At 42.2% G+C, this 26,720-nt stretch overlaps 1 protein-coding gene across 2 annotated transcripts; it reads right to left on the bottom strand.

The window, feature by feature from the left end:
* NEK3 (NIMA related kinase 3) lies at window positions 1-24,999 on the bottom strand. 2 transcript variants are annotated; one of them, XM_039236113.1, is made up of 16 exons: window positions 24,949-24,999; window positions 22,009-22,181; window positions 19,997-20,090; window positions 19,812-19,909; window positions 17,605-17,688; window positions 16,968-17,035; window positions 16,788-16,874; window positions 14,658-14,712; window positions 11,752-11,952; window positions 10,795-10,867; window positions 8,541-8,587; window positions 5,006-5,105; window positions 4,349-4,489; window positions 3,717-3,851; window positions 1,265-1,391; window positions 1-581 (listed from the first exon to the last, which is right to left on the bottom strand). In XM_039236113.1, the coding sequence occupies exons 2-16, from the start codon at window positions 22,123-22,125 to the stop codon at window positions 494-496; spliced, it is 1,515 nt and encodes a 504-aa protein (XP_039092044.1). In that variant the 5' UTR covers window positions 22,126-22,181; window positions 24,949-24,999; the 3' UTR covers window positions 1-493. The 2 variants fall into 2 exon arrangements, with proteins under 2 accessions (XP_039092044.1, XP_039092043.1); XM_039236112.1 differs by having other exon boundaries at window positions 8,541-8,590.
* Between the last annotated feature and the right edge of the window lie 1,721 nt (window positions 25,000-26,720).

The raw sequence follows: 26,720 nt of genomic DNA on the forward strand, positions 1-26,720 counted from the left end.
TTATGGTCTAATTAAATTTATTTTGATCCTCAAACCTTTAGGAAATGTAAAGAGAGTTATGCAGCAATTAAACACAAATCATAACAATCGCAGAAATAACATTATGGGCTGCTGCCATGGTCTATGGTCAGCGTCCCTATGAGGAAGGCATTATTACCCTCATCTTAGAGGCGTGGGCACTGGGGCTCAAAGAGGTTAAATAATCTCCCACCAGCACACAAACTGTAAGCAGCAGCATCCCATTTCTCTTCTGACCGCAAGCCGGAAGCTCAGAGCCATTCTTCCAACACCTTCTCTCTGAGTCCAAAAACCCGTGAGTTAACAGATATTTTAAACTTTGTGATACTAATCAGGAACAGTTTAAATATTCAGTTTCCCCATCTTCATTCTGTGTCCAAAGAAAAATACACATCCTGTGAGCTGATATCATCCAAACATGGATTCCTCACTTTAAACATCTATGCCACGTGACGGTGCAGCACGTCCTTGGGCACTACCCGTCAGACACTGCTTGCCAGCCAGCTCGCTGCTGCAGTTCGGACACCCAGTCAGGGCTCTCATCGTCATCCTCCTCAAAATCCCTGTGAAGAAACAATTTGGATATTAAGCCTCCATGTCAGGGGCACAGCAAGTATTTTTTTTTTTTTTTTGGTGGCTCAAAACAGAATGCCACCATCACAATATTTACGTTTTTGAAAAACGAACTCCATGAGGCAACTGAACAGAGAAAAAACATTGTTATCCCTTCCACGGACTTGCTTCTTCCGTGTTTCCATAACATTTGCAAAGAAAATGCTACATGTTAAAAAATAAGTCCAGGGGCGCCTGGGTGGCTTAGTCGGTTAAGCGTCCGACTTTCACTTAGGTCATGATCTCGCGGTTTGTGGGTTCGAGCCCCGCGTCGGGCTCTGTGCTGACTGCCAGCTCAGAGCCTGGAGACTGTTTCAGTCTGTGACACCCTCTCTCTCTGACCCTCCCCTGCTCACGCTGTCTCTCTCTCTCTCTCCCTCTCTCCTAGAAATAAATAAAAATATTAAAAAAAAAAAAAAATAAGAAGTCCAAGCGGAAGGATCAAAAACATGGCTCTATCAGGAATTCTATAATAATCCTGTAACATATTACCATCCCAGACAAAAATTCAAGATATAAATATTCGTTTGTGATGTCAAGTAATATAACCAGTTCTTGCTAAACCTGAAATTAAGGTAGAATGTAAATCACGCGTGCCAGCTACCACCATCTAGGTATATATATCCCAACGTACGTGTCCTCTGCATCCAATCTAGGCTCCAGTCTCTCTGGGTCCAAAGTGACAGAATCGTGGCCCCCGTCCACACTGTCTGGGGCTTCTGTTTCCTCAGACAGGGGGCCCTTCAAGAACTCTTCTGATCCTTCAAGAGGAATATTAACAGAAATTATGCCAATTTTAATAGTATATACTCCTTTAGTGAACATAGGACTAAAACCCTCCAAAAGACGGCTGGCTAACTAAGGACAATGCCAGGCCCTGTATTTCTTCTCCTCACATTAAACAGAATACTTTCTGGCATAAAATAGGCCCATGAAGCATCAGTATGGGTATTAAATTTACAAATAGCTCTTGCTTCAAAAGAAGAATTCAGAAAAGTACACTTAAAACCTCCAAATATAAGAACCTCTATTACAGTTACCTTTGGATGGTTGTATAACAGTTGTTTTCCCTTTCAGCTCCCCACCCCCAACGTTTCCCAATGGCGGGGAAGAACATTCCAGAATGGAGACCACACGCGTGCCTTCAAGAAATTTTCTAGATGGCAACTGCTTGCCGATTTTTGCTCACACAACAATAACCTAACACAAAAATGTGGGCTAAGTCTTTTTTTTTCAATGTTTTATTTATTTCTGAGAGAGAGAGAGAGACAGCATGAGCAGGGAAGGGTCAGAGAGAGGGAGACACAGAATCTGAAACAGGCTCCAGGATCTGAGCTGTTAGCACAGAGTCCGATGTGGGGCTCAAACTCATGGACCGTGAGATCATGACCTGAACCGAAGTCGAACGCTTAACCGACTGAGCCACCCAGGTGCCCCACAGCCCAAGTCTTTGTTAAACCCTGCTACGGCAGACTTTCTGACCAGTGACTTTCCTGAAGTGACAAAAACCTTTATCATTGGACCAGAAACAAACTCCAGGACCTACAATTGCTAAAACAAAATTCACAACCGTTGACCTTCCTGAACCTTGCAGGGCAGTTCTATCAGAATTCACCTCTACAATTCGCCTACAATCCTCTAAAATGCTCATGTGACTGCCGCGCTCCCCCACACTCTTTCAGGCAAGGAACTGGGTTTTATTCTTTTTTTTTTTTTAAATCTTAACCTAGAATATGTTAGGCACTCAATAAATACTGACCAAATAAACAAATACAACTAAATCTGTCACAATAAATACAGTTGAGAATTGTCACATGCTTTACTTGGCATAATTTGTCTTAGATCTTAACCTAGCATGGTGGCTTAATAATTGAATGATCAAACTTACACACACATGTACACACATGTAGACACCTTTAATGCACTGCTTTGGTCTAGATTCCTAAAGAGAATATTATAAAAGGTGATTTAGCACAGTTTTAGGGAAAATGTCTGTAGAAACAGTAAAAAAAAATCAAATCCTAATTATTTCTCTTCTTTGAGTTCTATTCAATACAGCAGAATTCAAGCATAGAGCAAAAGAAATCTTGAAGTGCCTCAAAGTTTACTATGATGGAGTCAGAACTAAAGTCGGTAAAGCAGTGGTATATTTGCATGGTAAAAACAGGCCACTCTTCAAAGTAGTCCTACCTAGTGAAAACAAATAAACAATAAAAGGTTATAAAGGGGTGCCTGGGTGGCTCATTAGACTGAGTTTAAGCTTCTGACTTTGGCTCAGATCATGATCTCGTGGTTTGTGAGTTGAAGCCCTGAATTGGGCTCTGTGCTGTCAGTGAGGAGCCTGCTTCAGATCTTCTGTCTCCCTCTCTCTCTCTGTCCCTCCCTGCTATCTCACACACACACACACACACACACACACACACACACACACACATGCTGTCTCTGTCTCTCTCTCAAAAATAAACATTTTAAATAAAAATTAAATAGAAGTAATGAAGCTCCATGGGAAATCTTAATTACAGCTCAAGACTGGCTGAAAAATATCCAAGAAAACCTAAAAAATACAATGTTATGAATGATTTCATAACTTTAAAATCAGTTATAACTTTTGGGGCACCTGGGTGGCTCAGTCAGTTAAGCATCTGGCTTCGGCTCAGGTCATGAATTCCCAGTTCATAGGTTCAAGCCCCGAGTTGGGCTATGTGCTGACTGGAGCCTGCTTTGGATTCTGTGTGTGTCTCTCTCTCTGTTCCTCCCAACTCATACTCTGTCTATCTCTCTCTCAAAAATAAATAAAGATTAAAAAAAATTTTTTTTTAAATAAAATCATTTGTAACTTCAAAATCAAAGTCTCTTGGAGGGGTGAATGGGAAATTATTTAATGGGTATGGGATTTCAGATTCGGAAGATGGGGAAAATTCTAGAGATGGATGGTGGTGACGGCTGCACAGCATACATGTATTTCATGCCCCCGAACTGTACACCTGAAAATGGCATACATGGTAAATTTTAGTCTTTGCATATTTTACCACACTTAAAAAAAAAAATCAAAGGGTTTTCACGGTTACATAATAGACTTGAGTCACCTGGTCTATATATTGTGTACGTTTGAAACGCCAGGCTGAGATCAGCATTCTTGAGGATGTTCATCAAAGTTTCTGGAGTCTCTTTGAGCCACTGCTTACGGGTGCTATTTTCATTATACTTTATTACAGAACCACCTAGTTGTGAAAAGGTAACAGTTAGGGCCACATAAAAAAGACCTTCGGCATGTATTTTCCAGACCATATCTGAAGCTAAGTTAATTATATTTTACTCTCTACTAAAATCTATTTCACTCACCTCCATGAGCACTGCTCTGATGTGTGACACCAGAGATCTTTTACAGGGTGATATTAAAAACAACAAGAACAACGTCTAGCCGATTAAACAACCACTAGAAAATGTTGTATGGTGGAGCACCTGAGTGGCTCAGTCGGTTGAACGTCAGACTTCAGCTCAGGTCATGGTCTCGCAGTTTGTGGGTTTGAACCCCGTGTCAGGCTCTGTGCTGACAGCTCAGAGCCTGCAGCCTGCTTGGCATTCTGTGTCTCCCTCTCTCTGCCCCTCCCCCACTCGCACTGTCTCGGTCTCTGTCTCTCTCTCTCTCTCTAAAATAAACGTTAAAAAAAATTTTTTTTAATGTTCTATAGTAACACCATTCTGTCAGACTACTGACCTCTCACATCCCCTGCCCCTAACGTGGAGGAGAGGATGGCTGCATTTTCCAAAGCCGTGACAGCTGTGTTGGGTACGTTCTTCTCCCACTGTCGCCTGAGAGGACTTGGTGAACTGGCTTTCTTCAGATGGACGGATTTATCTGATTTCAAAATGTTAAGAAGGATTGGTAAGCATATTATTTATTCGACGACAGGCACACATATACTCCAACAACGATACAGAAGTCTTTCTTTTCTCTTCACCTCCACTCACAATGTTCTTCTGAGTCTACGTAGTAAAGGGAATGGAAAAAAAAAAAAACAACCCTCCAAATGAAAAGGTAAAGCTAATCATTAAAGTGTATTTTTAAAAATATGTATATCTTTCACACTGTACGAAGAATGAAGCCCTGAGCGGTTGTATACTTTTGTACATGGTTCCTATGGTAGACAGTGCAACAAATACTGTTTTTTCTAAAGGCTCTTATTAATAAACACTGTTCTCTTTTTTTATGAGTAATAAAATATTCGTATGGCATTAAATAAATCACTAGATAAGCAAACAAAAATCTGCCAGTCCACTTGCTTATGATACAACCAAGTACAGTGAAAATCAGTATTCCTTCCATATTCCCTGGCTCCTCACGTATACAATGATTCAAATTTGAGTAACTTACCTTTCTCTTCATTTACTCTCCTCAGTGCATTTTCGACCGAATTTTTGTTAATGCTTTCTAAATCCATGTGGCTGGACTTTCTACCTTGTTCTTCCCCTTGCTTTAAAAGAGATTAAAAATAAAGATTAAACAATTCTTGAATTACTACAAACAAGGTAAGGTATAAAAAGTCAGCTACCTTAATTTTAAATAAAGATTGATGAATTAAAAAAACCTTAATAACTATAGAACCCCATATATAACTGTATGTAGAAGCCATATACATCATAAGTATGTAAGTTAAAAACCACATACATACCTATTTATGTGTATTAAATCACACCCACTACTAAGTATTAATAACGATCTTTGCAAATATGAAGAGGATATATAAAATCACAGAGGTATTTGAAGGGTCTTTATAGAAGCAATGAGTAATGAAAATTTCCAGAACGAGTTGCTGTGTTGGGCTTTTCATGCTGGAATATCAAAGTGAGATCTTTTATAAACTGGCTATATATAGTCAAGGTGTTCCCACTATTCGGTATTTTTCCAAATTATCTAAGCTTCTGATTTCATGTATAGCAACACACCGTCTGGACGCCACTAAATCTGCAAATATTTGAGTAAGACATGGCCCGTGACTAGACAGTTTGCAGCGTGTAGGTTCTCAATGATTCGTTGAATAAATAAACAGTAGGCTGTAGCTGCCACATGGTTCCTAATTTCTATACAGTGGCTCTCAAACTTCTCTCCCCATATGGCTAAGGACCCCCAGTAGACAAAGAAGTCAGAATCTTGGCTGGGTGGTGGTGAGGAGCAGTTTTAAAAGCCTTGAGAGGGGCACCTGGGTGGCTCAGTCGGTTAAGCGAACGACTTCAGCTCAGGTCATGATCTCACGGTTTGTGGGTTCGAGCCCCGCTTCGGGCTCTGTGCTGACTGCCAGCTCAGAGCCTGGAGCCTGTTTCAGATTCTGTGTCTCCCTCTCTCTCTGACCCTGCCCTGCTCACGCGGTCTCTCTCTCTCTCTCTCAGAAATAAATAAAACATTAAAAAAAAAAAAAATAAAAAAAAAAAAAAGCCTTGAGGGGGACGCCTGGGTGGCTCAGTCAGTTGAGCATCCAACTTCGGCTCAGGTCATGATCTAACCGCTCCTGAGTTTGAGCCCCATGTCAGGCTCTGCACTCCCAGCTCAGAGCCTGGAGCCTGTTTCAGATTCTGTGTCTCCCTCTCTCTCTGACCCTGCCCTGCTCACGCGGTCTCTCTCTCTCTCTCTCAGAAATAAATAAAACATTAAAAAAAAACAAGTTAAAAAAAAAAAAAAGCCTTGAGGGGGACGCCTGGGTGGCTCAGTTGGTTGAGCATCTTACTCTTGGCTTCAGATCAGGTCATGATCTCACTCCATGGTTTGTGAGTCCGAGCCCTGCATCAGGCTCTGCGCTGTCAGTTTCGAGCCTGCTTGGGATTCTCTCTCTCCCTCTCTCTGTCCCTCCCCCCTCATCTCTCCCTCTCGTCTCTCAATAAATAAATAAACTTAAAAAAATATTAAAAAAAAAAAAAAGCCTTGAGGGGAATCTGATGCTCCTTTCCCACTGGCAGTCACTGCTCTAGAGACAGCAGCCTCCAACCCCACCCCAGCCCCGCACCCCTGCCCCGCACCAAGCCCCGGACCAAGGCCCCGCACCCCTGCCCCGCACCCCGGCCCCGCACCCCGGCCCCGCACCGCTGCCCCACACCAGGCCCCGCACCCCTGCCCCGCACCCCGGCCCCGCACCACGGCCCCGCACCACAGCCCTGGCTCCCGGCCACCACATCCTGCCAGCTTGCCCGGACCTTCTCCCTACCTCAGCTCTTCCGTTACCTGACTTTCTGGCTCTCTCTTCTCTGCGTACGTTTAGCCCCCTCTTCATTTTGCAAGAACACATAGAAAGGCCCATTATAGGTAGGTATTAAAATGACAGTGGTGAGGGCACCTGGGTGGCTCAGTTAAGTGTCTGACTTCAGCTCAGGTCACGATTTCATGGTTCATGGGTTCGAGCCCTGCATTGGGCTCCACACCAATGTTTGGGATTCTCTCTCTCTCCCTCTCTCTTTCTCTGCCCCTCCACAACTTGTGCTCTCACTCTCGCTCTCGCTCTCGCTCTCTCTCAAAATAAATAAATACACTCAAAAAATAAAATAAAAGACAGTGGTGGTCACCTACAACAGGAGCCAGAATTGTCTGCAAAGGGCCCTGAGGAAACTTTTTAAGGGGCTGGGATTTCTAGATCTTGATTGTGGTGGTGGTTATAGGACTGTATAAAATTTCCAAAATTCATCAAACTCTGTACTAATGGGCAAATTTTATTGCTTATAAATTATGCCTCAATCAAGCTGGGGAAAAAAATAGATATTCCCGCACAAATTAAAAAACAAAGTACAGGGGCAGAATCTATCCCATTTGTCAATGTAATGGTGGAATGCTGTTGTTTATTTATGGCCAAATCTCCATTCCAAAAATTAACAAGTTTAATTACTAGTACATTCCATAAATAGAAAAATTTGCTGTTAGCGCAACATTTTTTCTTTCTGGAGTTAAAAGACTGACTAAACTGTTGAAGGAAGAAAAAAGCGTCGGCAGTAGGACACAAGTTACTGAGCTGGTCAGCGGATCCAAGTCCTACTCAGGACTTGACTGCAGCTTTAGGTCAAAGAGCTCCCAGCACCCAGGACAAAAGAAGACAAACAGGACCGTGAATGCCAGGCTGAAAAATGTCAACTTGCTTTCTCGGGTAATGGGGAGGCACCAGAAGTTCCTGAACAGAAAAATGTCAAGATCAAACTAGAGATCTAAGTATTATGTAGCCATAAAAAGGAAAATATTCTAATACAGCCTATAACATGGATGAACTTTTAAAAACACTATGCTAAGCAAAAGAAGCCAGACACAAAAAGACAAATATTGTATGATTCCACTCCTAGGAAACACCTAGAACAGGCACATTTATAGAGACCGAAAGTAGAATGGAGGTCACCAGGAGCTGGGGTGGCTGTGCAGGGCGAGGAGGAAAGGGGAGTTATTGTACAGTGGGCGGAGTTTCGGTAACGGGTGATGAAAAAGTACTGGAAACACAGCGTGTTGGTGGTTGCACAACATTGTGACTGTAATTGCAGCTGCTGAATCGTATGCTTCAAAATGGCTGGAATGGTAAATTCTATGTGACATGTGTTTTGCCGTGATGAGAAACAATCCAAAGCCAGACTAAAACAAGATCTTCATGATGGAAAGCAGAACAAAATTCTCTCACATCTATGTTGAAGCCACTTGTCATCAAGAATCCAAATGAAGAAACGGGTTTGGGGCAAAAAGAAAAGAAAAAGAAAAAATGAAAAGAAAAAAACAAAGCAAATGAACCAATGACCGGTGATCTAAACCAGCTTGGCGGGCAGGGCAGGTCAACAGCCACCAATGACCTCACGCGCCAAAGGATGAAAAGCTACTGGCCGGGACAGACCAGGTCCCAGTCTTACAAGCATCTCATAGCGCCGGATGGTACCCGTATAGGGAAAGCACTTACCATTATGGTTACCTCATTTCCCAAAGCTATCCGGATTCTGCTGGGGTCTGCTACAAAAGAAAAGAGATGGTAGGAAGAGAAAGCAAGGAAAGGCTCACATATTTTAAGTTCTTAATGTGATTTGCATAAAGTTTGAAAGACAAGTGAAGACAAATGTAGTTTTTCAAGTCAAAGGGCCAAAGCATTAGCCTGAATAGTGATATCAAGCTTTTGTAATTAAAAAAGAGGCTATTTCTGCTGTTTTGTTCCTAATGTTAACATCTGAAAGGTAGGACGTCATTATGCACCTATCCCAGCCCATTGAAGCATTAGGAGTAAGATACTCTGCATACCTGGAAGGTCATTATCATCTTCAGCTCAGGCGATAGCTATGGAGTCTGTGCTTTCCCTAAAGCAGGTGAATAGGTATCCCTCATAAGAAGAGAGTTGCTTCCTTATTTACATCAGCCAAACTACAGAAAGAGCCCAAATGTCCATTAATTGATGAATGGATAAAGAAGATGTGGTGTACATATAATGGAATATTACTGAGCCATCAAAAAGAACGAAATCTTGCCATTTGCGAGCTGCCTGGGCGGCTCAGTTGGTTAGGTGTCCAACTTCAACTCAGGTCATGATCTCATAGTTCCTGGGTTCGAGCCCCACCTTGGGCTCTGTGCTGACAGCACAGAGCCTGGAACCTGCTTCAGATTCTGTGTCTCCCTCTCTCTACCCCACCCCTGCTCATGCTCTCTCTGTCTCTCAAAAATAAATAAACATTAAAAAAAAAAAAAGGAAATATTGCTGTTTGCAATGTCAGATGGAGTTAGAGTATCATGCTAAGTGAAATAAGTCAGTCAAAGACAAATACCATATGACTACATTCATATGTGGAATTTAGGAAAACAGATGAACATACGGGAAGGGAAAAGAAAAACAGAGGGAGGCAAACCATAAAAGACTGATCTTTCCAGGCACCCAGGGGGCTCAGTCAGTTAAGCATCTGACTCTTGATTTTAGCTCAGATCATGATGGCATGGTTAGTGAGTTCAAGCCCTGCATGGGGGCTCTGTGCTGGCAGTGTGGAGCCTGCTTCAGATTCTCTGTCTCCCTCTCTCTCTGCCCCTCCCCTGCTTGCTCTCTCTCTCTCTCAAAATAAATAAACATTTTTTAAAAAAGAAAGAGACTCAGGGCACCTGGGTGGCTCAGTCAGTTGAGCATCCAACTTCGGCTCAGGTCATGATCTAACCGCTCCTGAGTTTGAGCCCCATGTCAGGCTCTGCACTCACAGCCTGGAGCCTGGAGCCTGCTTCAGATTCTGTCTCGGACTCTCTGCCCCTTCCTCTGCTTATGCTCTGTCTGCCTCTCTCTCAAAAATAAATAAATATTTTTAAAAAAATTTTTAAAAGAGACTCTTCACCATAGAGAACAGAGAATTGCTGGAGGGGTGGTGGAGGGGTGGGCAAAATGGGTGATGGGTACTGAGGAGGGCACTTGTTGGGATGAGCACTGGGTGTTGTAGGTAAGTGATGACTCACTAAATTCAATTCCTGAAACCAGTATTACACCGTATGTTAACTAATTAGAATTTAAATAAAAATGTGGAGGAAAAAAAAGGGAGCTGCTTTTTCCCTCCCAAGGTACTCGCAGAACCATGTCCCTTCGGTAAGAGTGGCTGATTTTCCCTGGCTGAGCCCTGCCTTCCATGTTCATCCTCATTCATTCAACATTTTTAAAAACTGCTATTGAGCATCTGTGATGACAGGCGCTGAGGATATGACAGTGAGTACATCAGACACGGCCCCCATTTTTTCAACAGCTTTGAAAAAATTAAGAGATGACAACTTCCAAAGAGACAATAAATTACGTTTGAAATTTGTTCAGGATTGACGTATGGAAATTATGCGTGGCCATTATGGGGACAGTTCCAACTTCTGAAAAGGTTCTGTTTTTAAAGTTTTGTTTACCAGATGATTCTTTGGAAACCTGGGAATAATTTCCTGGAAGATTAATGTTGTATTTTCATGGTTAGATTCCTAGGCAGAGAACAATCTTTACATCCCTAAAATCTCCAAACTAGGCCTTTTGATTCCTAGCCAACTAAATATATAAGAGTCAGTACAGAATTACACCAGAAATAGCAATAAGAAATTTTTGATTTTCAGGAATAGCTCTGAAATTGTCTCTAGTAACTTGAAAATCATATTTTTCTTTTTTTGTTATACTACATTTTAAAAGAGCACTTAGCAAAAAATAAGCTTTCCAAAATTCTTACTTTTTCTCTTTGGTGTACTATGCTTAGAATTCTTGATTTCTTCTAATACTTGCTCACCATATTCTGTGATGATCTGAAAATTTAAAGTAGAGAATTTAAAGATGTGGAATATGGTTTTCCATAGACATTGCCATAATGTCACTTGATTATCAACATTCTTCCCCATGATTCTATTTACAGCTGGAAAGGAAAAATGCCGGGGGGTCTGGGTGGCTCAGTCAGTTGAGAGGCTGACTTTGGCTCAGGTCATGGTATCATAGTTTGTGAGTTCAAGACCCTCATTGGGCTCTGTGCTGACAGCTAGCTCAGAGCCTGGAGCCTGCTTTGGATTCTATGTCTCCCTCTCTCTCTCTGCCCTTCCCCAAACACTCTGTCTCTCTCTGTCTCTCAAAAATAAATAAACATTAAAAAAAATATTTTAGGGGCGCCTGGGTGGCTCAGTCAGTTGAGCGTCTGACTTTGGCTCAGGTCATGATCTCATGGTTTGTGGGTTCAAGCCCTGCGTCAGGCTTTGTGCTGACAGCTCAGAGCCTGGAGCCTGCTTCAGATTCTGTATCTCCCTCTCTCTCTGACCCATCCCTGCTCAAGCTCGCTCTCTCTCTCTCTCTCTCAGAAATAAATAAAACATTAAATTTTTTTTTTAATTTTTAAGAAAAAAAGGAAAAAAGACAAGGAATAATGCCATTTAGAAAATACATATCATTTAGGCACACAGGTAGATATTTCTATAGGTCTAGAAAAAGATCTGAAAGCTTACACAAATTCTCCCTGTGATTATTCTCAGGGATCAGCATGGTGGAAGGGAGAGAAGAAAAGAAAGAAAGGGCGTATTTTTTAATACACTTCTGCATTATTTGAATCTTTATAAGCACGTACAACATGTCAGTGCATTTAAAAGATAACAAACCATTTTACCACACTCAAAACCTGTTCACAGTCATCCAGCATGTATCATACCTCTGGGGGCAAGCACTTGTGGACAAGCCGAGCCAAGGAGCCTCTGGACAGAAGCGTTGTAGTGGAAGGGCGATGTGAGGGGTTCCTTTTAAACATCTGCTTGATCAGCTGCTGCAGCTCACAGGAGTATTGAGGCGGCAGTGGCCTCAGGGACCCCTGACATATTTTGAGAATGAGACTTTTCCAGCTATTTGCCTGAAACTAAAAGGTAAAACCGAACTGTAAGAGAAGACACAAGGGAAGAGCAGAAGTAAGAAATCATCAGCTTAGCTGAATTCTTATGAATCATTTTAACTTTATAAATGTATTTGCTGCCTGGTCATTTTTCTTCCTGACAGGGTGGGGAGGGGTCCTTGAGGTACTCTTCGAAATCTTAGGATGGGTTCAGAAGAAAGGTAAGCATCAGTGCCAGCCTTGGGTTCTCTCTCACTCACAATCAAGGTGTTTGCAGATAACACATTTTAAACATATTTTAAAAATCAAAGTAACACACACATGTAGCTTAAGAAGGCAACGGTACTGACAGCCTTATGATAAGTGTAGCATCCCTTTGAACCTCAGAATACCCAAGGCCTCCACCTTTGAGAATCACACTCCAGACTTCTCCAGCTTTAAACTTCTACTGCCAAATCCCTTTTCACTTTCATACCATCAAAGTAGCTATTAAAATTTGATAAGCAGTAGAATGGGATATAAAATGACTTGCCAGAATAACACTTAAAAAATGTCCACTGCATGATAAACACTGGAATGAAGATTAGATGTTAGTTAGCCCTGGTAATACTCATTCAAGAACATGGCATTCCACCTTGGAAGGGTACTGCCCTATTGATGAAATATACAAGTGAAGATAGGGAAAAGGAAAAAAAATCAACATATTACAAGGGGCAAATTCAGATAGTAAAAAATACGAGTGAATCTGCTTTGTCTTAGGCTTTGGGACCATTATACCAGGTTTCTGCCTTTCCTATAGGTTTGAGAACTACTTTTGCCTCAAAGCAGATGAGCAGACTGTGTCAAATATCAAGGCCTTACACTCCTGAGTTCTTATTCTCGCTAGACAAAATACAAACATGTATATGAAAGTTTACCAAAAAAAAAAGAGACAAAATCAGGGATAAGATACTGGTATTTTAAAAATAATTTTATTTGTATACAACGGCGGTTTTCCACTTGAACTACATATTAGAACTATCTGTTTTAAAACTACTACTGTCCAGACATACTCAGGGATTTTAATTCCATTAGTCTGGCATAGGCCCAGACATCACCATTTGTTAAGGTTTCCCAAACTGTTATAATTATGCAGTTGGCGTTATAAGCCACATATATCCAAGGAAGACAGCCTCTTAATAGCACACGCCTTGAGTGTGAGTTGCTTTTACCCAGTGATGGCAAAAGCTTTTTCTCCATCATTCAGTCTCATACATTCTCAAGCGTGTCCGTAAAGATGCTTTTACGGGTGAAATAGGTGAAGGGGATTAAGAGGCACAGACTTCCAGGTATGAAAGTCATGGGGATGAAAAGTACGGCATAGGGCTTATAGTTGATGATACTCTAATAACTTTGTGCGGTGGCAGATGGTAACTACAGTTACAATGAGCATTTTGTAATGTACAGAACTGTTGAATCACCATGTTGTACACCTGAAACTAATATAAGACTCTATGTCAACCATATTTCAGTTAAAATTTTAAAAATTAAAGACCAAAAAATGCTTGGTTAGAGCCAAGTTTCAATCTGTGCCCAAAGGACAGAATTTATTGCCACTGAAGGCTAAGACCTAATTGGGAATTGTATTGTTAGTTCTGTGTAATAAATAAGTGCTAGATAAGTAGGGCAAGTTATTTAACCTCTTTTTTGCAAAACTGTTTCTTAAAATATCTTAAAAAAATAAACACAAAAATATTTTTTCCACAATAGCCAAAAGGTGAAAATAACCCAAATGTCCAATAACAGATGAATGGATAAACAAAACATGGTATAAGCACACAATGGAATAGTCAGTCATAGAAAGGAAATTCTAACCCAAAAGGAAAAGCACTGTGTAATGCCACTTACATGAAATATTTGGAATATGCAAATTTATGGAGACAGAAAGTGGATTAGAGGTTACCAGGGGCTGGTGGGGAGGGAGAGGGATCGTTTAATGGGTACACAGTTTTCTTGTCTGGGGCCACGGAAAAGTTTTGCAAATAGGCAGTAGTGATGATTGCACAATATTGTGAAGTAATCAATGCCACTTAAAATGGTACCTTTTATGTTATATATATTTTACAAACACAAAAAAATTGAGAATAGCAGGAAAAAGGAAGGAAGGAGGGAAGGAAGGAAAGAAGGCAGGCAAGCAGGCAAGCTAAATATAAAACTATAAAAACCAAATAATGGAAATTTCCTATCAGTATATGCTACAAAAGGGGCTCAAGGCAAAGGTGATGCCGATGGAATGAAAACTTGTGTATGAATTCATCTGTTAGAAGCTGGAGGAGGGTCAGTAATGTATCCTCCAGACTGAGAAGGTACTTTAGTACCAAAAAACGAAGCAAGCCACTCCGTACCATTTACACAGAGTTTTATGCCGAGTAACTTACAGATGGGGGCCATGGGCGGCCTGGTGAGGCGCGAGGTGGATCCAGGCACTACACAACTATTCTCTGCCCCTTCTCCACAGCTATGCAGACCTTAACCCCCAGCTTTTATGGAGTGAGGGGCATGGTGGGGAGGCCACAAGGCAGTTACCTACGTGGTGCCAGCTGTGAGCCAGAGGGAAGAACAAGATAGAAGGCCAAAGAGTGAGTCCATGCGGTCAGCACTCCTACATCGTCCTAGGGAAGCAGACTGCCAAGTGGGATCTGGCACATTCCTGAGGATATAGCCAGATTTTCCACTTTGCACACCATACTTACTGGATGCTTAAGGGTACAGAGTTCGTACAGAATGCATCCCAGGGACCAGATGTCACTAGAAGCATAAAGAAGCAACATAATGACAAATGTGTTATGAGTGACTATATGAAATATAAAAAAAGAAAAATGAAAAATTACCTTTAATAAGAATAAATATCCCAAGTAATTCTCAGAGATTAAAATAAAACACATTATAAAAAAATAAAAAATAAAATATGTGGTAAGTTTGCTCTAACACTTAGATATTTACTAACAGGAATGTTCACAATATAACTCTCTGCTCCCCAGCACCTAGCCCTCCAAAGCAGGGTGGTTCCGGTGTGATTTCATTAGCATGTGTTACAAGAGCGTGGATCTGTGGACAAACAATACTGTTTGTGATTAATAGAAGAAGGAGTCTGGAAGAAGGAGTCTGGAAGTCATGCACTGAGGCTCCCACTCACAACCATGCAGAGCCCCAGGCCCTGAGGAACAGTGCTCTACCTTGGGCACAGCCCACCCACCTCCCACTCTCCGATCCCGGGCTGGCTCTATGGGACAGCCATCTTCCTCATCATAAACTAAAATGTGCATCTCCTGGGAACCCTCACCACCTCCCCCCCATCACCCCGTGTTAGCTCTATGTTCCTAACAAAGAAAATGTGCTGACTCATTCTTCCACTAAACAGTTCTTCAAAAATCAGAGAAGACTTCTCTGGTTTGCCCCACACGCCCACCCTCCTGCACACTAAGTAAGCATCCTCTCTTCCTACACCACTCTCACTGCTTAGCTGTCACACCCCCAGACTTTTTCCATTTTTCCAAAACTCCTTTGCATTTTAACTAATGGCTTTGATCAACCATTTACCCCCAACTTCTGATTTTTTTTAACTTTCAAACCTAAAGTAAATGCCCGCATGGTTTCTTAGACTCCCCGGCTATTAACATTTGCCACGTATGCAAGCCGTTGCAACCATATAAATCTGAACCTCTTGAAGAAAAGACAGCAGACCTCAAAGCCTTCGCCCCTAAACACATCAGCATGTATCTCCTCAGAGCAAGGATACTCTCCCTTATAAACACAAAGCCATGATCACACCCAAGAAATGTAACCTTAATTCAATAATATTATTGAATATTTGTCCAGGCTCAGATTTCCCCAACCGTCCCCGTAAGTTTCTTGACTGCTGTTCTATTCCCAATTCACTCAGTTTTACTCTTAAAGGAACCTATTCAGTATGGATTATCATACCTTCCCAGAAATCAACTCCACAGAAGGCAACAAGAGCCATTAGGTGTTTCTACTTCTAGGAATTCATGCCAGGAAGGTGATCGATAATAATGACCTATATTTATGCACAACAGGTATATTAATCACAATACTGTTTGTGATACTGAAAATTGGAAATATATCATTAAATCAACAATATTTCTGAAGAGTTTAAATATGTGGTGAAATGAATGTGACATAATGTAAACAAAAAGGAGGAGCCAAGTTGTATATAGAGTACATAAACTAGGTTTAGGGGGGAAGTGAATAGATAGAAAAAATACCCAAATGTTATTAATAGCAGGGTAAGAGTGGTGACAGCCATATCCTTTCTTGTAGATCTATTTCCAAAATTCTCCCTGCTCATCCACTCCATCAACGGGCACGTGTTACTTGTATTCAGAAAAATATTATCTTTTAAATCTTAAGGCCTTAATATTCTCTCCTGATAATTAACTAACCCATCAGCCAAGTGTTTATTATCCAGTCCTGTAACATTAACTCACTGACATAACCCAGCAGTTCCCAAATTCTGCTGCACTTTGGAATCATCCGGTGATCCTGGAAAATTACGGATGCCTGCTTCCCACCCCCAGACATTCTGATGGAAATGGCAGGCTTGTAACCTGTGCTTTGGGATTTTTTTAAAGCGGGCACAGCAGAGCGTGAGGAGCGGTATCATTCACACGGCCTCTAGACATTTATCTTTGGCTCCTTTCAGCTCCGATTCAAACAGTTGGGAAACTAGGACTTTCATCTAGAAGCCTGGGCATTCTCCAATGCTTTCAAATATGTAGTTTTTAAAAACCAAACTTCACCGGAAGGCCGCAGTGCCAGTCGCCAAGCAGTGATGCTTGCATCAAATTAAGTCCATGACTTACCTTTTATTGTTATAAGGCATGTTTTCCCAAATTTCTGGGGGCACGTAATAAGGTGTTCCCACATATGTACAAGCAAACGCCATACGACTGAAACCATAAAGAGGCAAAGAACGGTTAGGGAGCATTCCTGAAGAATGGACGCTTTGATTGCTGTCACTACCACAGAAGAGAATTACATGCCTGGAGAGAAGACGGGCAGATCCAAAATCTCCCAGTTTTATTTTTCCATTTTGGGTGAGGAAGATATTCTGCATTAAAAAAGAAGAGCTCAGATTACGTCTTCCATCATTCACAGGGAAGCAGAGACCTCCTGAGAAGCTGTCTTTCAAAGCCCACTGAGGACAGAGATTAAGGGGAAGGATGCTGACAGCTGAGTCCCTGAGTGGAACACAAAAAAGGTCAAGACACCCTCTTGACAGCTACATATTCCGCTGCTTGCGAATTCAGGATCCCTGCTTAGAATCAAACAAGTGAGCGTGAGACTGTATCAGCAGACCCTGATGGACCACCTGGGAGCCTGTGTCAGGGTGACTCCGTGTGGCAGGCCCAGGTCTCGACCATCTTCCACCAGAGAGCGTACGGTCGCAGTAAGCAGTGGCAAAGAGAGCATGGAACACAGTAACAGATACTACTAAAGAGATTTCATGATCGTTCTCAGGTAGTACCTTACTTGGCTCAGATAAACGTTAGGTTGAGAAATATTTCTAAGCTAACTAAAAATGTCCCAGAAGGAGGCAGAATAAAACAGAAAAAAAGCTGAGTGGAATAGTTTTTGTTTCTGTTTTTGCTTTTAGGCCCCACAAGGTATTCCACTTACCTTGGACTTGATATCTCTGTGTAACACACGTTTCTTATGAATGTGATTTACTCCAAGGCACATTTGTGTAAACCAATTAAGTATCTGGAAGAAAAAAGGTCGCAATAATTGCAGAAATGCACTAAGTGGTTCGTGTTAAGCCCAAATCCCAAAGAATAGGCTCTAGGCCTTAGTTGACCTGGGGTTTCCATAATGTAAATACAGAACTCCTAAAAATTACATAGTTCAACTAAGAGTCAATGTTGCCTGGAGAAATTCAGAAAAACTGTGAAGCCCATGTTTCATCATCTTACATATGATCTAAATAACAACTTAGTTCAATAAAACTCTCACTATGGTTTTCTTGAATTCGACCAAATAAAAGTTTTCCTTAAATATATATATAAAGATAGTTCACCACTAAGGAATAAGTACACTACTAATTTTTGTAATTTACTATGTCATATTTTCATTTACTTTGTCAGAATGTTCATGTTTTTTTTTTTTAAATGCCTTTTTTTTATTTTTAAATATTTTTTTATTTATTTCTAGGAGAGAGAGAGAGACAGCGTGAGCAGAGGAGGGTCAGAGAGAGAGGGAGACACAGAATCTGAAACAGGCTCCAGGCTCTGAGCTGGCAGTCAGCACAGAGCCCGACGCGGGGCTCGAACCCACGAACCGCGAGATCATGACCTAAGCGAAAGTCGGACGCTTAACCGACTAAGCCACCCAGGCACCCCCAGAATGTTCATATGTTAACATTAAAAGATTTCATTCTATTGTCAACAATCTTGTGAGGTCAGCATTTCTGCTCATAAATCCCCAGTCAATACTAGTCAAAATTTCCATGTGCCTATGTTTAAATGTCAAAAGGATTTCTTTTTTTAAAATGTTTATTTGTTTTTGAGAGAGAGAGACAGAGTACAAGTTGGGGAGGGGCAGAGAGAGATGGAGACATAGAATCCGAAGCAGGCTTCAGGCTCTGAGCTGTCAGCACAGAGCCCCATGCGGGGCTTGAACTCACCAGCAGAACTCACCAGCGAGATCATGACCTGAGTGGAAGTCAGATGCTTAACCGACTAAGCCACCCAGGTGCCCCATTTTTTTTTTCTTTTTTGCTATGGAAATTCATTCCTTTGACGTCCTTCCTCCTTCTATCACAACTTCTAAATGAAAAATATTTACCTTCATAACATGCATTATACCCTAAATCAAACTAAATCTCATCAAGGTTGTTTGTTTAAATATTTTCCGGGTGCCTGGGTGGCTCAGTCAGTTGGGCATCTGAGTTCTGCTCAGCTTATGATCTCACAGCCTGTGGGTTCGAGCCCCGCGTCGGGCTCTGTGCTGCCAGCTAGCTCAGAGCCTGGAGCCTGTTTCAGATCCTGTGTCTCCGTCTCTCTCTCTGACCCTCCCCTGCTCATGCTGTCTCTCTCTCTCAGAAATAAATAAAAAACATTAAAAAATTTAAATATTTTCCTTAGTCAATTCATTTCAATAGTATTTAATATACAAGTTTCCATTAAAAAGGCAGGAAGTACTAGACTTAAGAGAATGTGTTAAGATGTAAAAGGAAAAAGAGTGAGATAGGTACTCTCAAGAAAAAGGAATTTATACTTCATCTGGATGATTCTGTAATACAAAATAAATCCATCCACCTTCTAAAATTTCAGTACAACACAACTGTAAATTTTAAATATGTAGGACAAAAAATGAATCAGATAATTTTGAAATTCTTTTAAACACAGAAGTTTCATTCCTGGATATTTCATAAACAGGGGTGCCTGGGGAGCTCAGTCTGTTGAGAGTCTGACTCTTGATTTCGGCTCAGGTCATGAACCCAGGGTCATGGGATCAAGCCCCACGTCAGCCTTGCGATGAGTGTGGAGCCTGCTAAAGATTCTCTCTCTCTCCCTCTGCCCCTCCCTCACTTGTACTCTCTCTCTTTAAAAGAAAAAAAAAATGTTTTTAATGTTGGTATTTTATCAACATATCTATTTAACTTCCTAAAAATATCTCAAGCAGCCAGATCTTGAACACAAAACTGTAGCACTGATATGGAAATGAGCTGTTTCTAACTAGTGTATCAGGTATCATAGTGTATCTGATACACTATGTGTATCCCATAGTGTATCATAGGTACAATGCCTTTATTTGAACTTCTACAAATTTTACGAGGAAAGTTTGCTTCTGAACCTTGAGAGAAACTATGTAAGTCTGTCTCTTACCGTATCTTCAGGAAACAACTTTCCTTTCTGATGCTTAATCTTCTGCATTAGGTCCCCTCCATCACAATATTCCATCACAATGTACAGGTGTCCCTCAGCTAAAACAAAAAGAAGACTCTTTAGGAAAGCCTGGTGGTCATAAATCAAATTTCACATTGCATGCATTTGGGGGAATTCATATTTACCTTCAAATGATTCTTTAAAGGCAACAATGTTGGGGTGTTTCATTCTGGCTAACAGAACAGCTTCCTTCCTAGAATTCTGGGTACCAGAGAAAGACTGGAAAAAGATTTTAAACAGCATAAATGTAATACTTCATTTTAAAACAGATACTTTTACAACATTACAGTATACAGTTGACCCTGAACCACACAGGGGTCAGAGGTAATGGTCCCTGTAGAGGTGAAAATCCACATGTGACACCTGACTCCCCAAAAATGTAAATACTAATAGCCTTGCCAATAACATGCACAGTCAATTAACATATATGCTATATGTTTTATGTGTTATATACTGTATTTTTACAATAAAGTAAGCTAAAGGAAGGAAAATATTATTAAGAAAATCACAAGAGAGAAAAAAATACATTTATACTGGACTGTATTTATCAAAAGCATCCTTATAAATGGACCCATGCAGTTCAAACCTGTGTTGTTCAAGGGTCAGGTGTGGTTTGTATACTTCAATGCTAGATGCAGTTTTACAGCACTGAACTTTGACCCAACTTACGTTTATCAAACTCTAAGAGAAAAAGTGGTGATTTTCAATTACGGCTATATTTTGCATGCTTGAGCTGACCCCTAATGTCCTTGCAAGTGTAGAATGTAAACCAGTTTTAACATGAGCCTAACAGGGATGCCTGGGTGGCTCCGTCTAAGGGTCTGACTTCGGCTCAGGTCATGACCTCACAGTCGGTGGGTTCAAGTCCTCCTTGGGCTCTGTGCTCACAGCCCAGAGCCTGGAGCCTGCTTCGGATTCTGTCTCCCTCTTTCTCTGCCCCTCCCCCACTTGTTGCTCTGTCTCTCTGTCTCTGTGTGTGTGTCTCTCTCTCAAAAATAAATAAACATTAAAAAAAAATTTTTAACATGAGCCTAAGCATAATTGAATTTGTGAGCCAGGATGCCATTAACAATAGTATATCTTTAAGGAAAACCTGGGGCTGTCGTGTTTTAAGGTCTGCATCATGTTTCCAGACCACTGGCCCAGACGAAAAAGGAGACTGATGCGTTTCTGCAGTCAGGATGGGAGATGATTTACAAAAGGAGCTTCCAAAGCTGTTTGTGGCCTCACTTACTCTCCTGAATGACTTATATCTTTCAATGAAGAAAGGCCATCGACTGCATGCTTGCACAAGGGTACTCAGACCGGCACTGCCATCGCCTGGGAACTCCCTAAAAATGCAAATTCACAGGCCAAGCGGGACCTACTCAGCCAGAGGCTGGGGCGGGGGACAGCCATCTGGGTTTTAACCTCCAGATGTCTTTGAAGCCCACCTGAGAATCACTAAACGAGGTCAAGAACGCAGTGGGGAAATACAATTCTGAGAATTTTATTAAAATCTTTTTAAAAGATTGATCAAGACATTATCAAGCAGCTTCCATGGCCCAGTTGCTTTTCCATGACAACTATGATAAACACCAGTTAAGTCAGCACCTTCCTCATCTTACAGGGAAACAAAACCCAAAACTGAGCCACAGAATAGGCTTCCTGAGACCAAAGGTTAGAGTGCTAGGTTTTTGCCCTTCATTGTATTTTTATGCTCCACTTTCATTAATCTGGCACCTGATCTGCCGTTGGCAAAGATTCCCTCCTCTTAGGTACGCAAAATTGGAAATTATTACGAAGTATTCATTGAGATAAAATAAACAGCAATCGCCACCTAGACTATTTTTCTCCCTTATTATTAATTACAATATCCAAAAATCCACATAAAATATATCAAGACAGCCTGGCTCAGTCGGAAGAGCATCTGACATTTGATCTCGGGGTCATGAGTTTGAGCCCCACATTGGGTGCAGACATTACTTAATAAATTCAACTTAAAATACATACATACATCAAGACCTTATAAAGCTAAAGAATAAACCCATTACATCTTTTGCTCGCAAAAGCAATTCCATGTAAAATCTCAAGAACTTATTGCCCTGGACAAGTTGCATGTACACCTTCACCATGAGCGAATTGCCTCAGGAGGTACCTTGGGAAGCCTTATTTCCTTCATGGCAAATATCTGATTACTGTTTTCTTGCTGAACCAAAAGGGCTCTGCCGAAGGAGCCCTCTCCAATCGCCCTCAGGACCACGTAGCCATCCATGCTGAGGCACCACGCAGCCCCCCTCCAGTCGCACAGTAGCCACAGCTTCTCCCAACCTATATTCAAACACAGAAAATTTGAGAATTAAATTTACTTTCAAAATGCAGAATCAATTCAAAGTAGCTCTAATCACCCTAATAGGACAACAGCAATTTATTCCTTTATTCGTTGAACAGGTAGAGCACTCACGCCAGCTTTTATGATCCTGAATAAGAAAATACAGGGGCACCTGGGTGGCTCAGTCCATTAAGCGACTTGATTTCAGTTCCAGTCATGATCTCAGGGTTCCTGAGTTCGAGCCCTGCATGGAGCCCCACATTGGGCTCCACACTGACAGCATGCTTGGGATTCTCTCTTTCCCTCTTTCTGCGCCTCCTTCAAACATGCTTGCTTGCTCGCTCTCTCATTTAAAACAAATACATAAACTTAAAAAATACATTTACAGAACTGTACTGCATTTATCAAAAAATCTTCACATAAGTGAACCTGTGCAGTTCAAACCGTTTTGTTCAAGGGTCAAGTGTGGTTTGTATATTTCAATGCCAGATGGCATTTATACAGCACAGCACTTCGATCTCTCATGGTCCGTGCCATCACACACACGACCCAGACCAGAGAAGACCTCCGGCCTCCTCCAGTATAGGGTGGTGAGTCTCACAGAAAGCGTTCTGCTGGCACAAGGCAGAAATATCCAGAGGAGTTAGGAAAATGACATTTAACTGAAGTCTGAAGGATGAATGGAAATCAGCCAGGAAGAGTGATGTAGGCAGAAGGGCTGCCATGTTTTAAGAGCAAAAGAGACTGTGTTCAGTTCAAGGAAGTGAAAGAGAACTGTTAACAGGCTGGTGACGCAGACAGGACCTTGTATGAAGGCTACCGTAAGCCAAGCCAAGGTTGCTGGATTTTATCTTTGGGGTAGTTAATGTGCTGTCTCTGAAGGATTTTAATCAAGAGAGCATATTAGAAAACTCACTCACTCAGGCTGCAGAGTGAATGGACCGCACAGAGAAGGGGGCAGAAAGGGCTGGAGTGGGACTCCAAGAACAGAAAAGGCAAAAAAAATGATGATGGGGTAGAATACGGTGAGGGCAATGGAGATGAAGAAAACGGAAAGGAAGGATGTAGAAAGAATCGGCAAGGGTTTTGGCAACAGATTTATGGGGAACAGCTAGGAGAAGAGGCCAAGGTAGACTCCCAGGTTTCTGGGATAAACTGAGTGAGTGATGATACCATTCCCTGAAGGAAAAGAAAACCACAATGGTTGTGTACGTGTGTTTCTGGCAGTGCGAGTGTGGCAGCGGCAGGGAAAGGCACAGTGAAAGGAGACACATTCATTTTAGGACATGTTGAATTGGAGATGCCTGGGATAAAGAACTGATCAGCAGAGGGGTACCTGGGTGTCTCAGTCGGTTAAACTTCCGCTCAGGTCATGATCTGAGGGCTAGTGAGTTCGAGTCCCATTGGGGCTGTGTGCTGAGGACTCAAAGCCTGAAGCCTCTTTCTGATTCTGTGTCTCCCTCCCTCTTTGCCCCTCCCTTTCTCTCTGCCCCTTCCTCCCTTGCTCTTTGTCTCTGTCTCTCTCGCTCTCAAAAATAAACATTAAAAAAAAGAAGAAGAAGAAGAGATAAGCAGAGCCTTGAACATCAAGGTCCTTTTCTGTATTTCTAGGATGAAGCAGTTAGCTGGATGGTTCATAGGTAAAGTAGAATGAATATAAAGTTCCTAACATTTTGCCTGGTACAGAGGAGACCCTGCATAAATGGCAGCTATTATTATTAAAACTTTAGAAAGATGATGCAATTTTTTCTCACTGTAGAAAAAAACCCACTAGAACGAATTACCTTAACTTTTAGAGAGCTTACATGTAGTATCGTTTATGTTTTAAAATCACACCACAAAGAATTATGAGGCAAAGAGAGCACTGCAGGTAAAGCCAAAATCACAAACCAAAATCTACATAGTACAGCGATCTGTAAACTGTCATTTGTATTCACGTGTATCATAGAAGGACTCGGAGACTCTAGAAATTTCTGCATATTGACCAACTTGGATATATTCTGTTCAAAACTAATTCTTTTCCAGAAGAGTCAGGCCTTTCCATATATTTAAGGAGCAGAAAGAAAAAAGAGTTCCTTTGCCACTATTATAACTGACTCTTGGTATTGCCCGATTTAACAAGGAGGCCAAGTTTTCCCAGATTTCTATTCTTTTCTTTTATGTAATGGACAGTAACCGATAAGTAAGGACGACCACTGATTTTTCTTAGCTGAACACCAACATTTATTTGGTCGTTTCTGCCCACATTTGCCCATTACTCAATATTAACACCCATATTTCAGTAAAAAGACCTGTATATACTCCGAGTGTCACAAAGTCCCTTTGCACGCCTCTCCCAGGCAAAAACTGGTAAAAGTGATTTGCAAATGGCCAGAAATGGGAGCAAGGGTGAAAAACCTTGGAGCTCAAGTTTAGAAGGTACTGAGCACGGTGACCGCACCTTGCGGCAGGCCAGCCGCGCCCAAATCGTTCCTCCGGGAGAACCCGCGCCACCTCGAAGTCCCCCACCTGCGCGGCACCTGCAGGGCACCTGCGCCACGCGGGGCGCCCAGAGGGCCCGAGGCTGCGGGGGAGGGGGGAGGGGACCTGCGGGCGAGCGGCCCGGGCCCGGGCCGAGCTGGGGCGTGGATCCCGGAGCGCCAAGAGCGGGTCTCCCACTCGTCCCCACCGCGCGAGGGCGGCGCCCACTCCACGGGCCCCAAGCCGTCACTACGGTCGCGCTCATTCCTCCAGTCTCCGAGCCTGGCGGGGGAGGGGGGCGCTTACCAGCTTCCCAGGCGACCCAAGAAGGCCTTTCCGTCCGAGCGTTTCCGCCGGGCGGGCCCAGCCGGTCGTCTCTCGGGTTGCCGGTGAAGGAAGGTTCCCGGGTTGAGCGGGAAGCGCTGTTATCGGAGTAGCCGGGCCTACTAAGGGCGTGTTTTACAAACCTTTGATCCACGTTGCTCTAGAACAACGCCAGCAATATTGAGGGGGAAAGAATCTCCCAGCAACATGAGTTTTGCCTCCAGTTTAAGCGAACAGCTCATATAGACCAGTTTCTTGGGCCCAGCATTCCCCTTTCTACCTGAATGATACTGGGTAAGTGTGGAGAGGGGAACAGTACCCCCACCCCCATGTCTACCTCCTTCTCCATGTAAGTTGTGGATGTTAGGTTCCATGGCAAAGGGCAGTAAAGATTGCAGGTGGAGTTAAGGCCGCTAACCAACTAACTCTAAAATATGGAACTGACTTTGGATTCTCCAGCTGGACCCGGTATGATCACAATGGCCCCTTCAAGTGGAAGAGAGGGACAGAGTACTGGTCAGAGACATCTGAAGATGGAGGAAGGGGCCGTCAGCCGAGGAACGCAGAAGGCCTCAAGAAGCTGGAAAAGGCCAGAAAATGAATTGCCCCTTAAACTTCCAGAAGAAACACAATCCTGTTTATACTTTGTTTTTAGTCCAGTGAGATCTAAGCCAGACTTCTAACTTGCAGAAGAGAATACCTTTATGTTGTTTTAAGTCACTGTGTGGTGATTTGTTATAAGGGCAAGTCTAGAAAACTCATACAGCGAGTCATTAAACCTCTCTGTGTATGAGTATAGTACCTGCTTCATAGGAGTATTGTGAAAATCAAAATGGGTATACGGTAAAACCTTGGATTGCGATTAACTTGTTCTGAGTGTTCTGCAAGACAAACATTTCTAATAAATTTTAACTTGATAAACCAGTGAAGTCTTGTAACACAAGTAGCATTCGATGCTGAACGTCACATAACAATGGAACCAATGATTCTTCTCTTCTCTCTCTCTGGGATTGTGGGTGATCGGAAGGCCATGGTGTTTGGCAGAAATCGGTGATTTCTCAGAACATTGGATGGTGCCCACAACTGGCAATGGTGTATTTTTTGTCACTTCAAAGTACCTATTGTGGCAGGGTCCCCTCCCTAAGGAAAGAAAAAAAAAAAGCCTCAAGGCAACCTGGCTATACATGACAACATCCCTCACGACCTTGTAATATGAGACCACTTAATCAGACTACATGTTTGTATGTTACCATATATGGGAGACAAAGAAGTAAAAAATATATTTAAAAAAAACTATGCCACGTGGGGTTTGGGGCTCAGTTCTTTGGTTAGGAACCCAACTCAGCAGTGCAGGCATGAATAAAGTTGCTTCCTGGAAAGAAAAGCATCCATGTTATGACTCTGTATGTGAGAATCATGCTACACTATGGACAGTCCTTTGTTTTTCCATACAAGAATAAGCTTAGGAATGCTTTGCTTCATTCTAGGTCATTGGGTAGTTCCCCTGTTAACATTGAAAAAAAGGAAAAGAGGGGCGCCTGGGTGGCTTAGTCGGTTAAGCGTCCGACTTTCGCTTAGGTCATGATCTCGCGGTTCGTGGGTTCGAGCCCCGCGTCGGGCTCTGTGCTGACTGCCAGCTCAGAGCCTGGAGCCTGTTTCAGTCTGTCACTCCCTCTCTCTCTGACCCTCCCCTGCTCACACTGTCTCTCTCTCTCTCTTAGAAATAAATAAAACATAAAAAAAAAAAAGAAAGA

The sequence above is a fragment of the Hyaena hyaena genome, unplaced genomic scaffold, assembly GCF_003009895.1.
Source record: "Hyaena hyaena isolate Hyena2069 unplaced genomic scaffold, ASM300989v1 scaffold_106, whole genome shotgun sequence".
In the NCBI taxonomy this organism is placed as follows: Eukaryota; Metazoa; Chordata; class Mammalia; order Carnivora; family Hyaenidae; genus Hyaena; species Hyaena hyaena.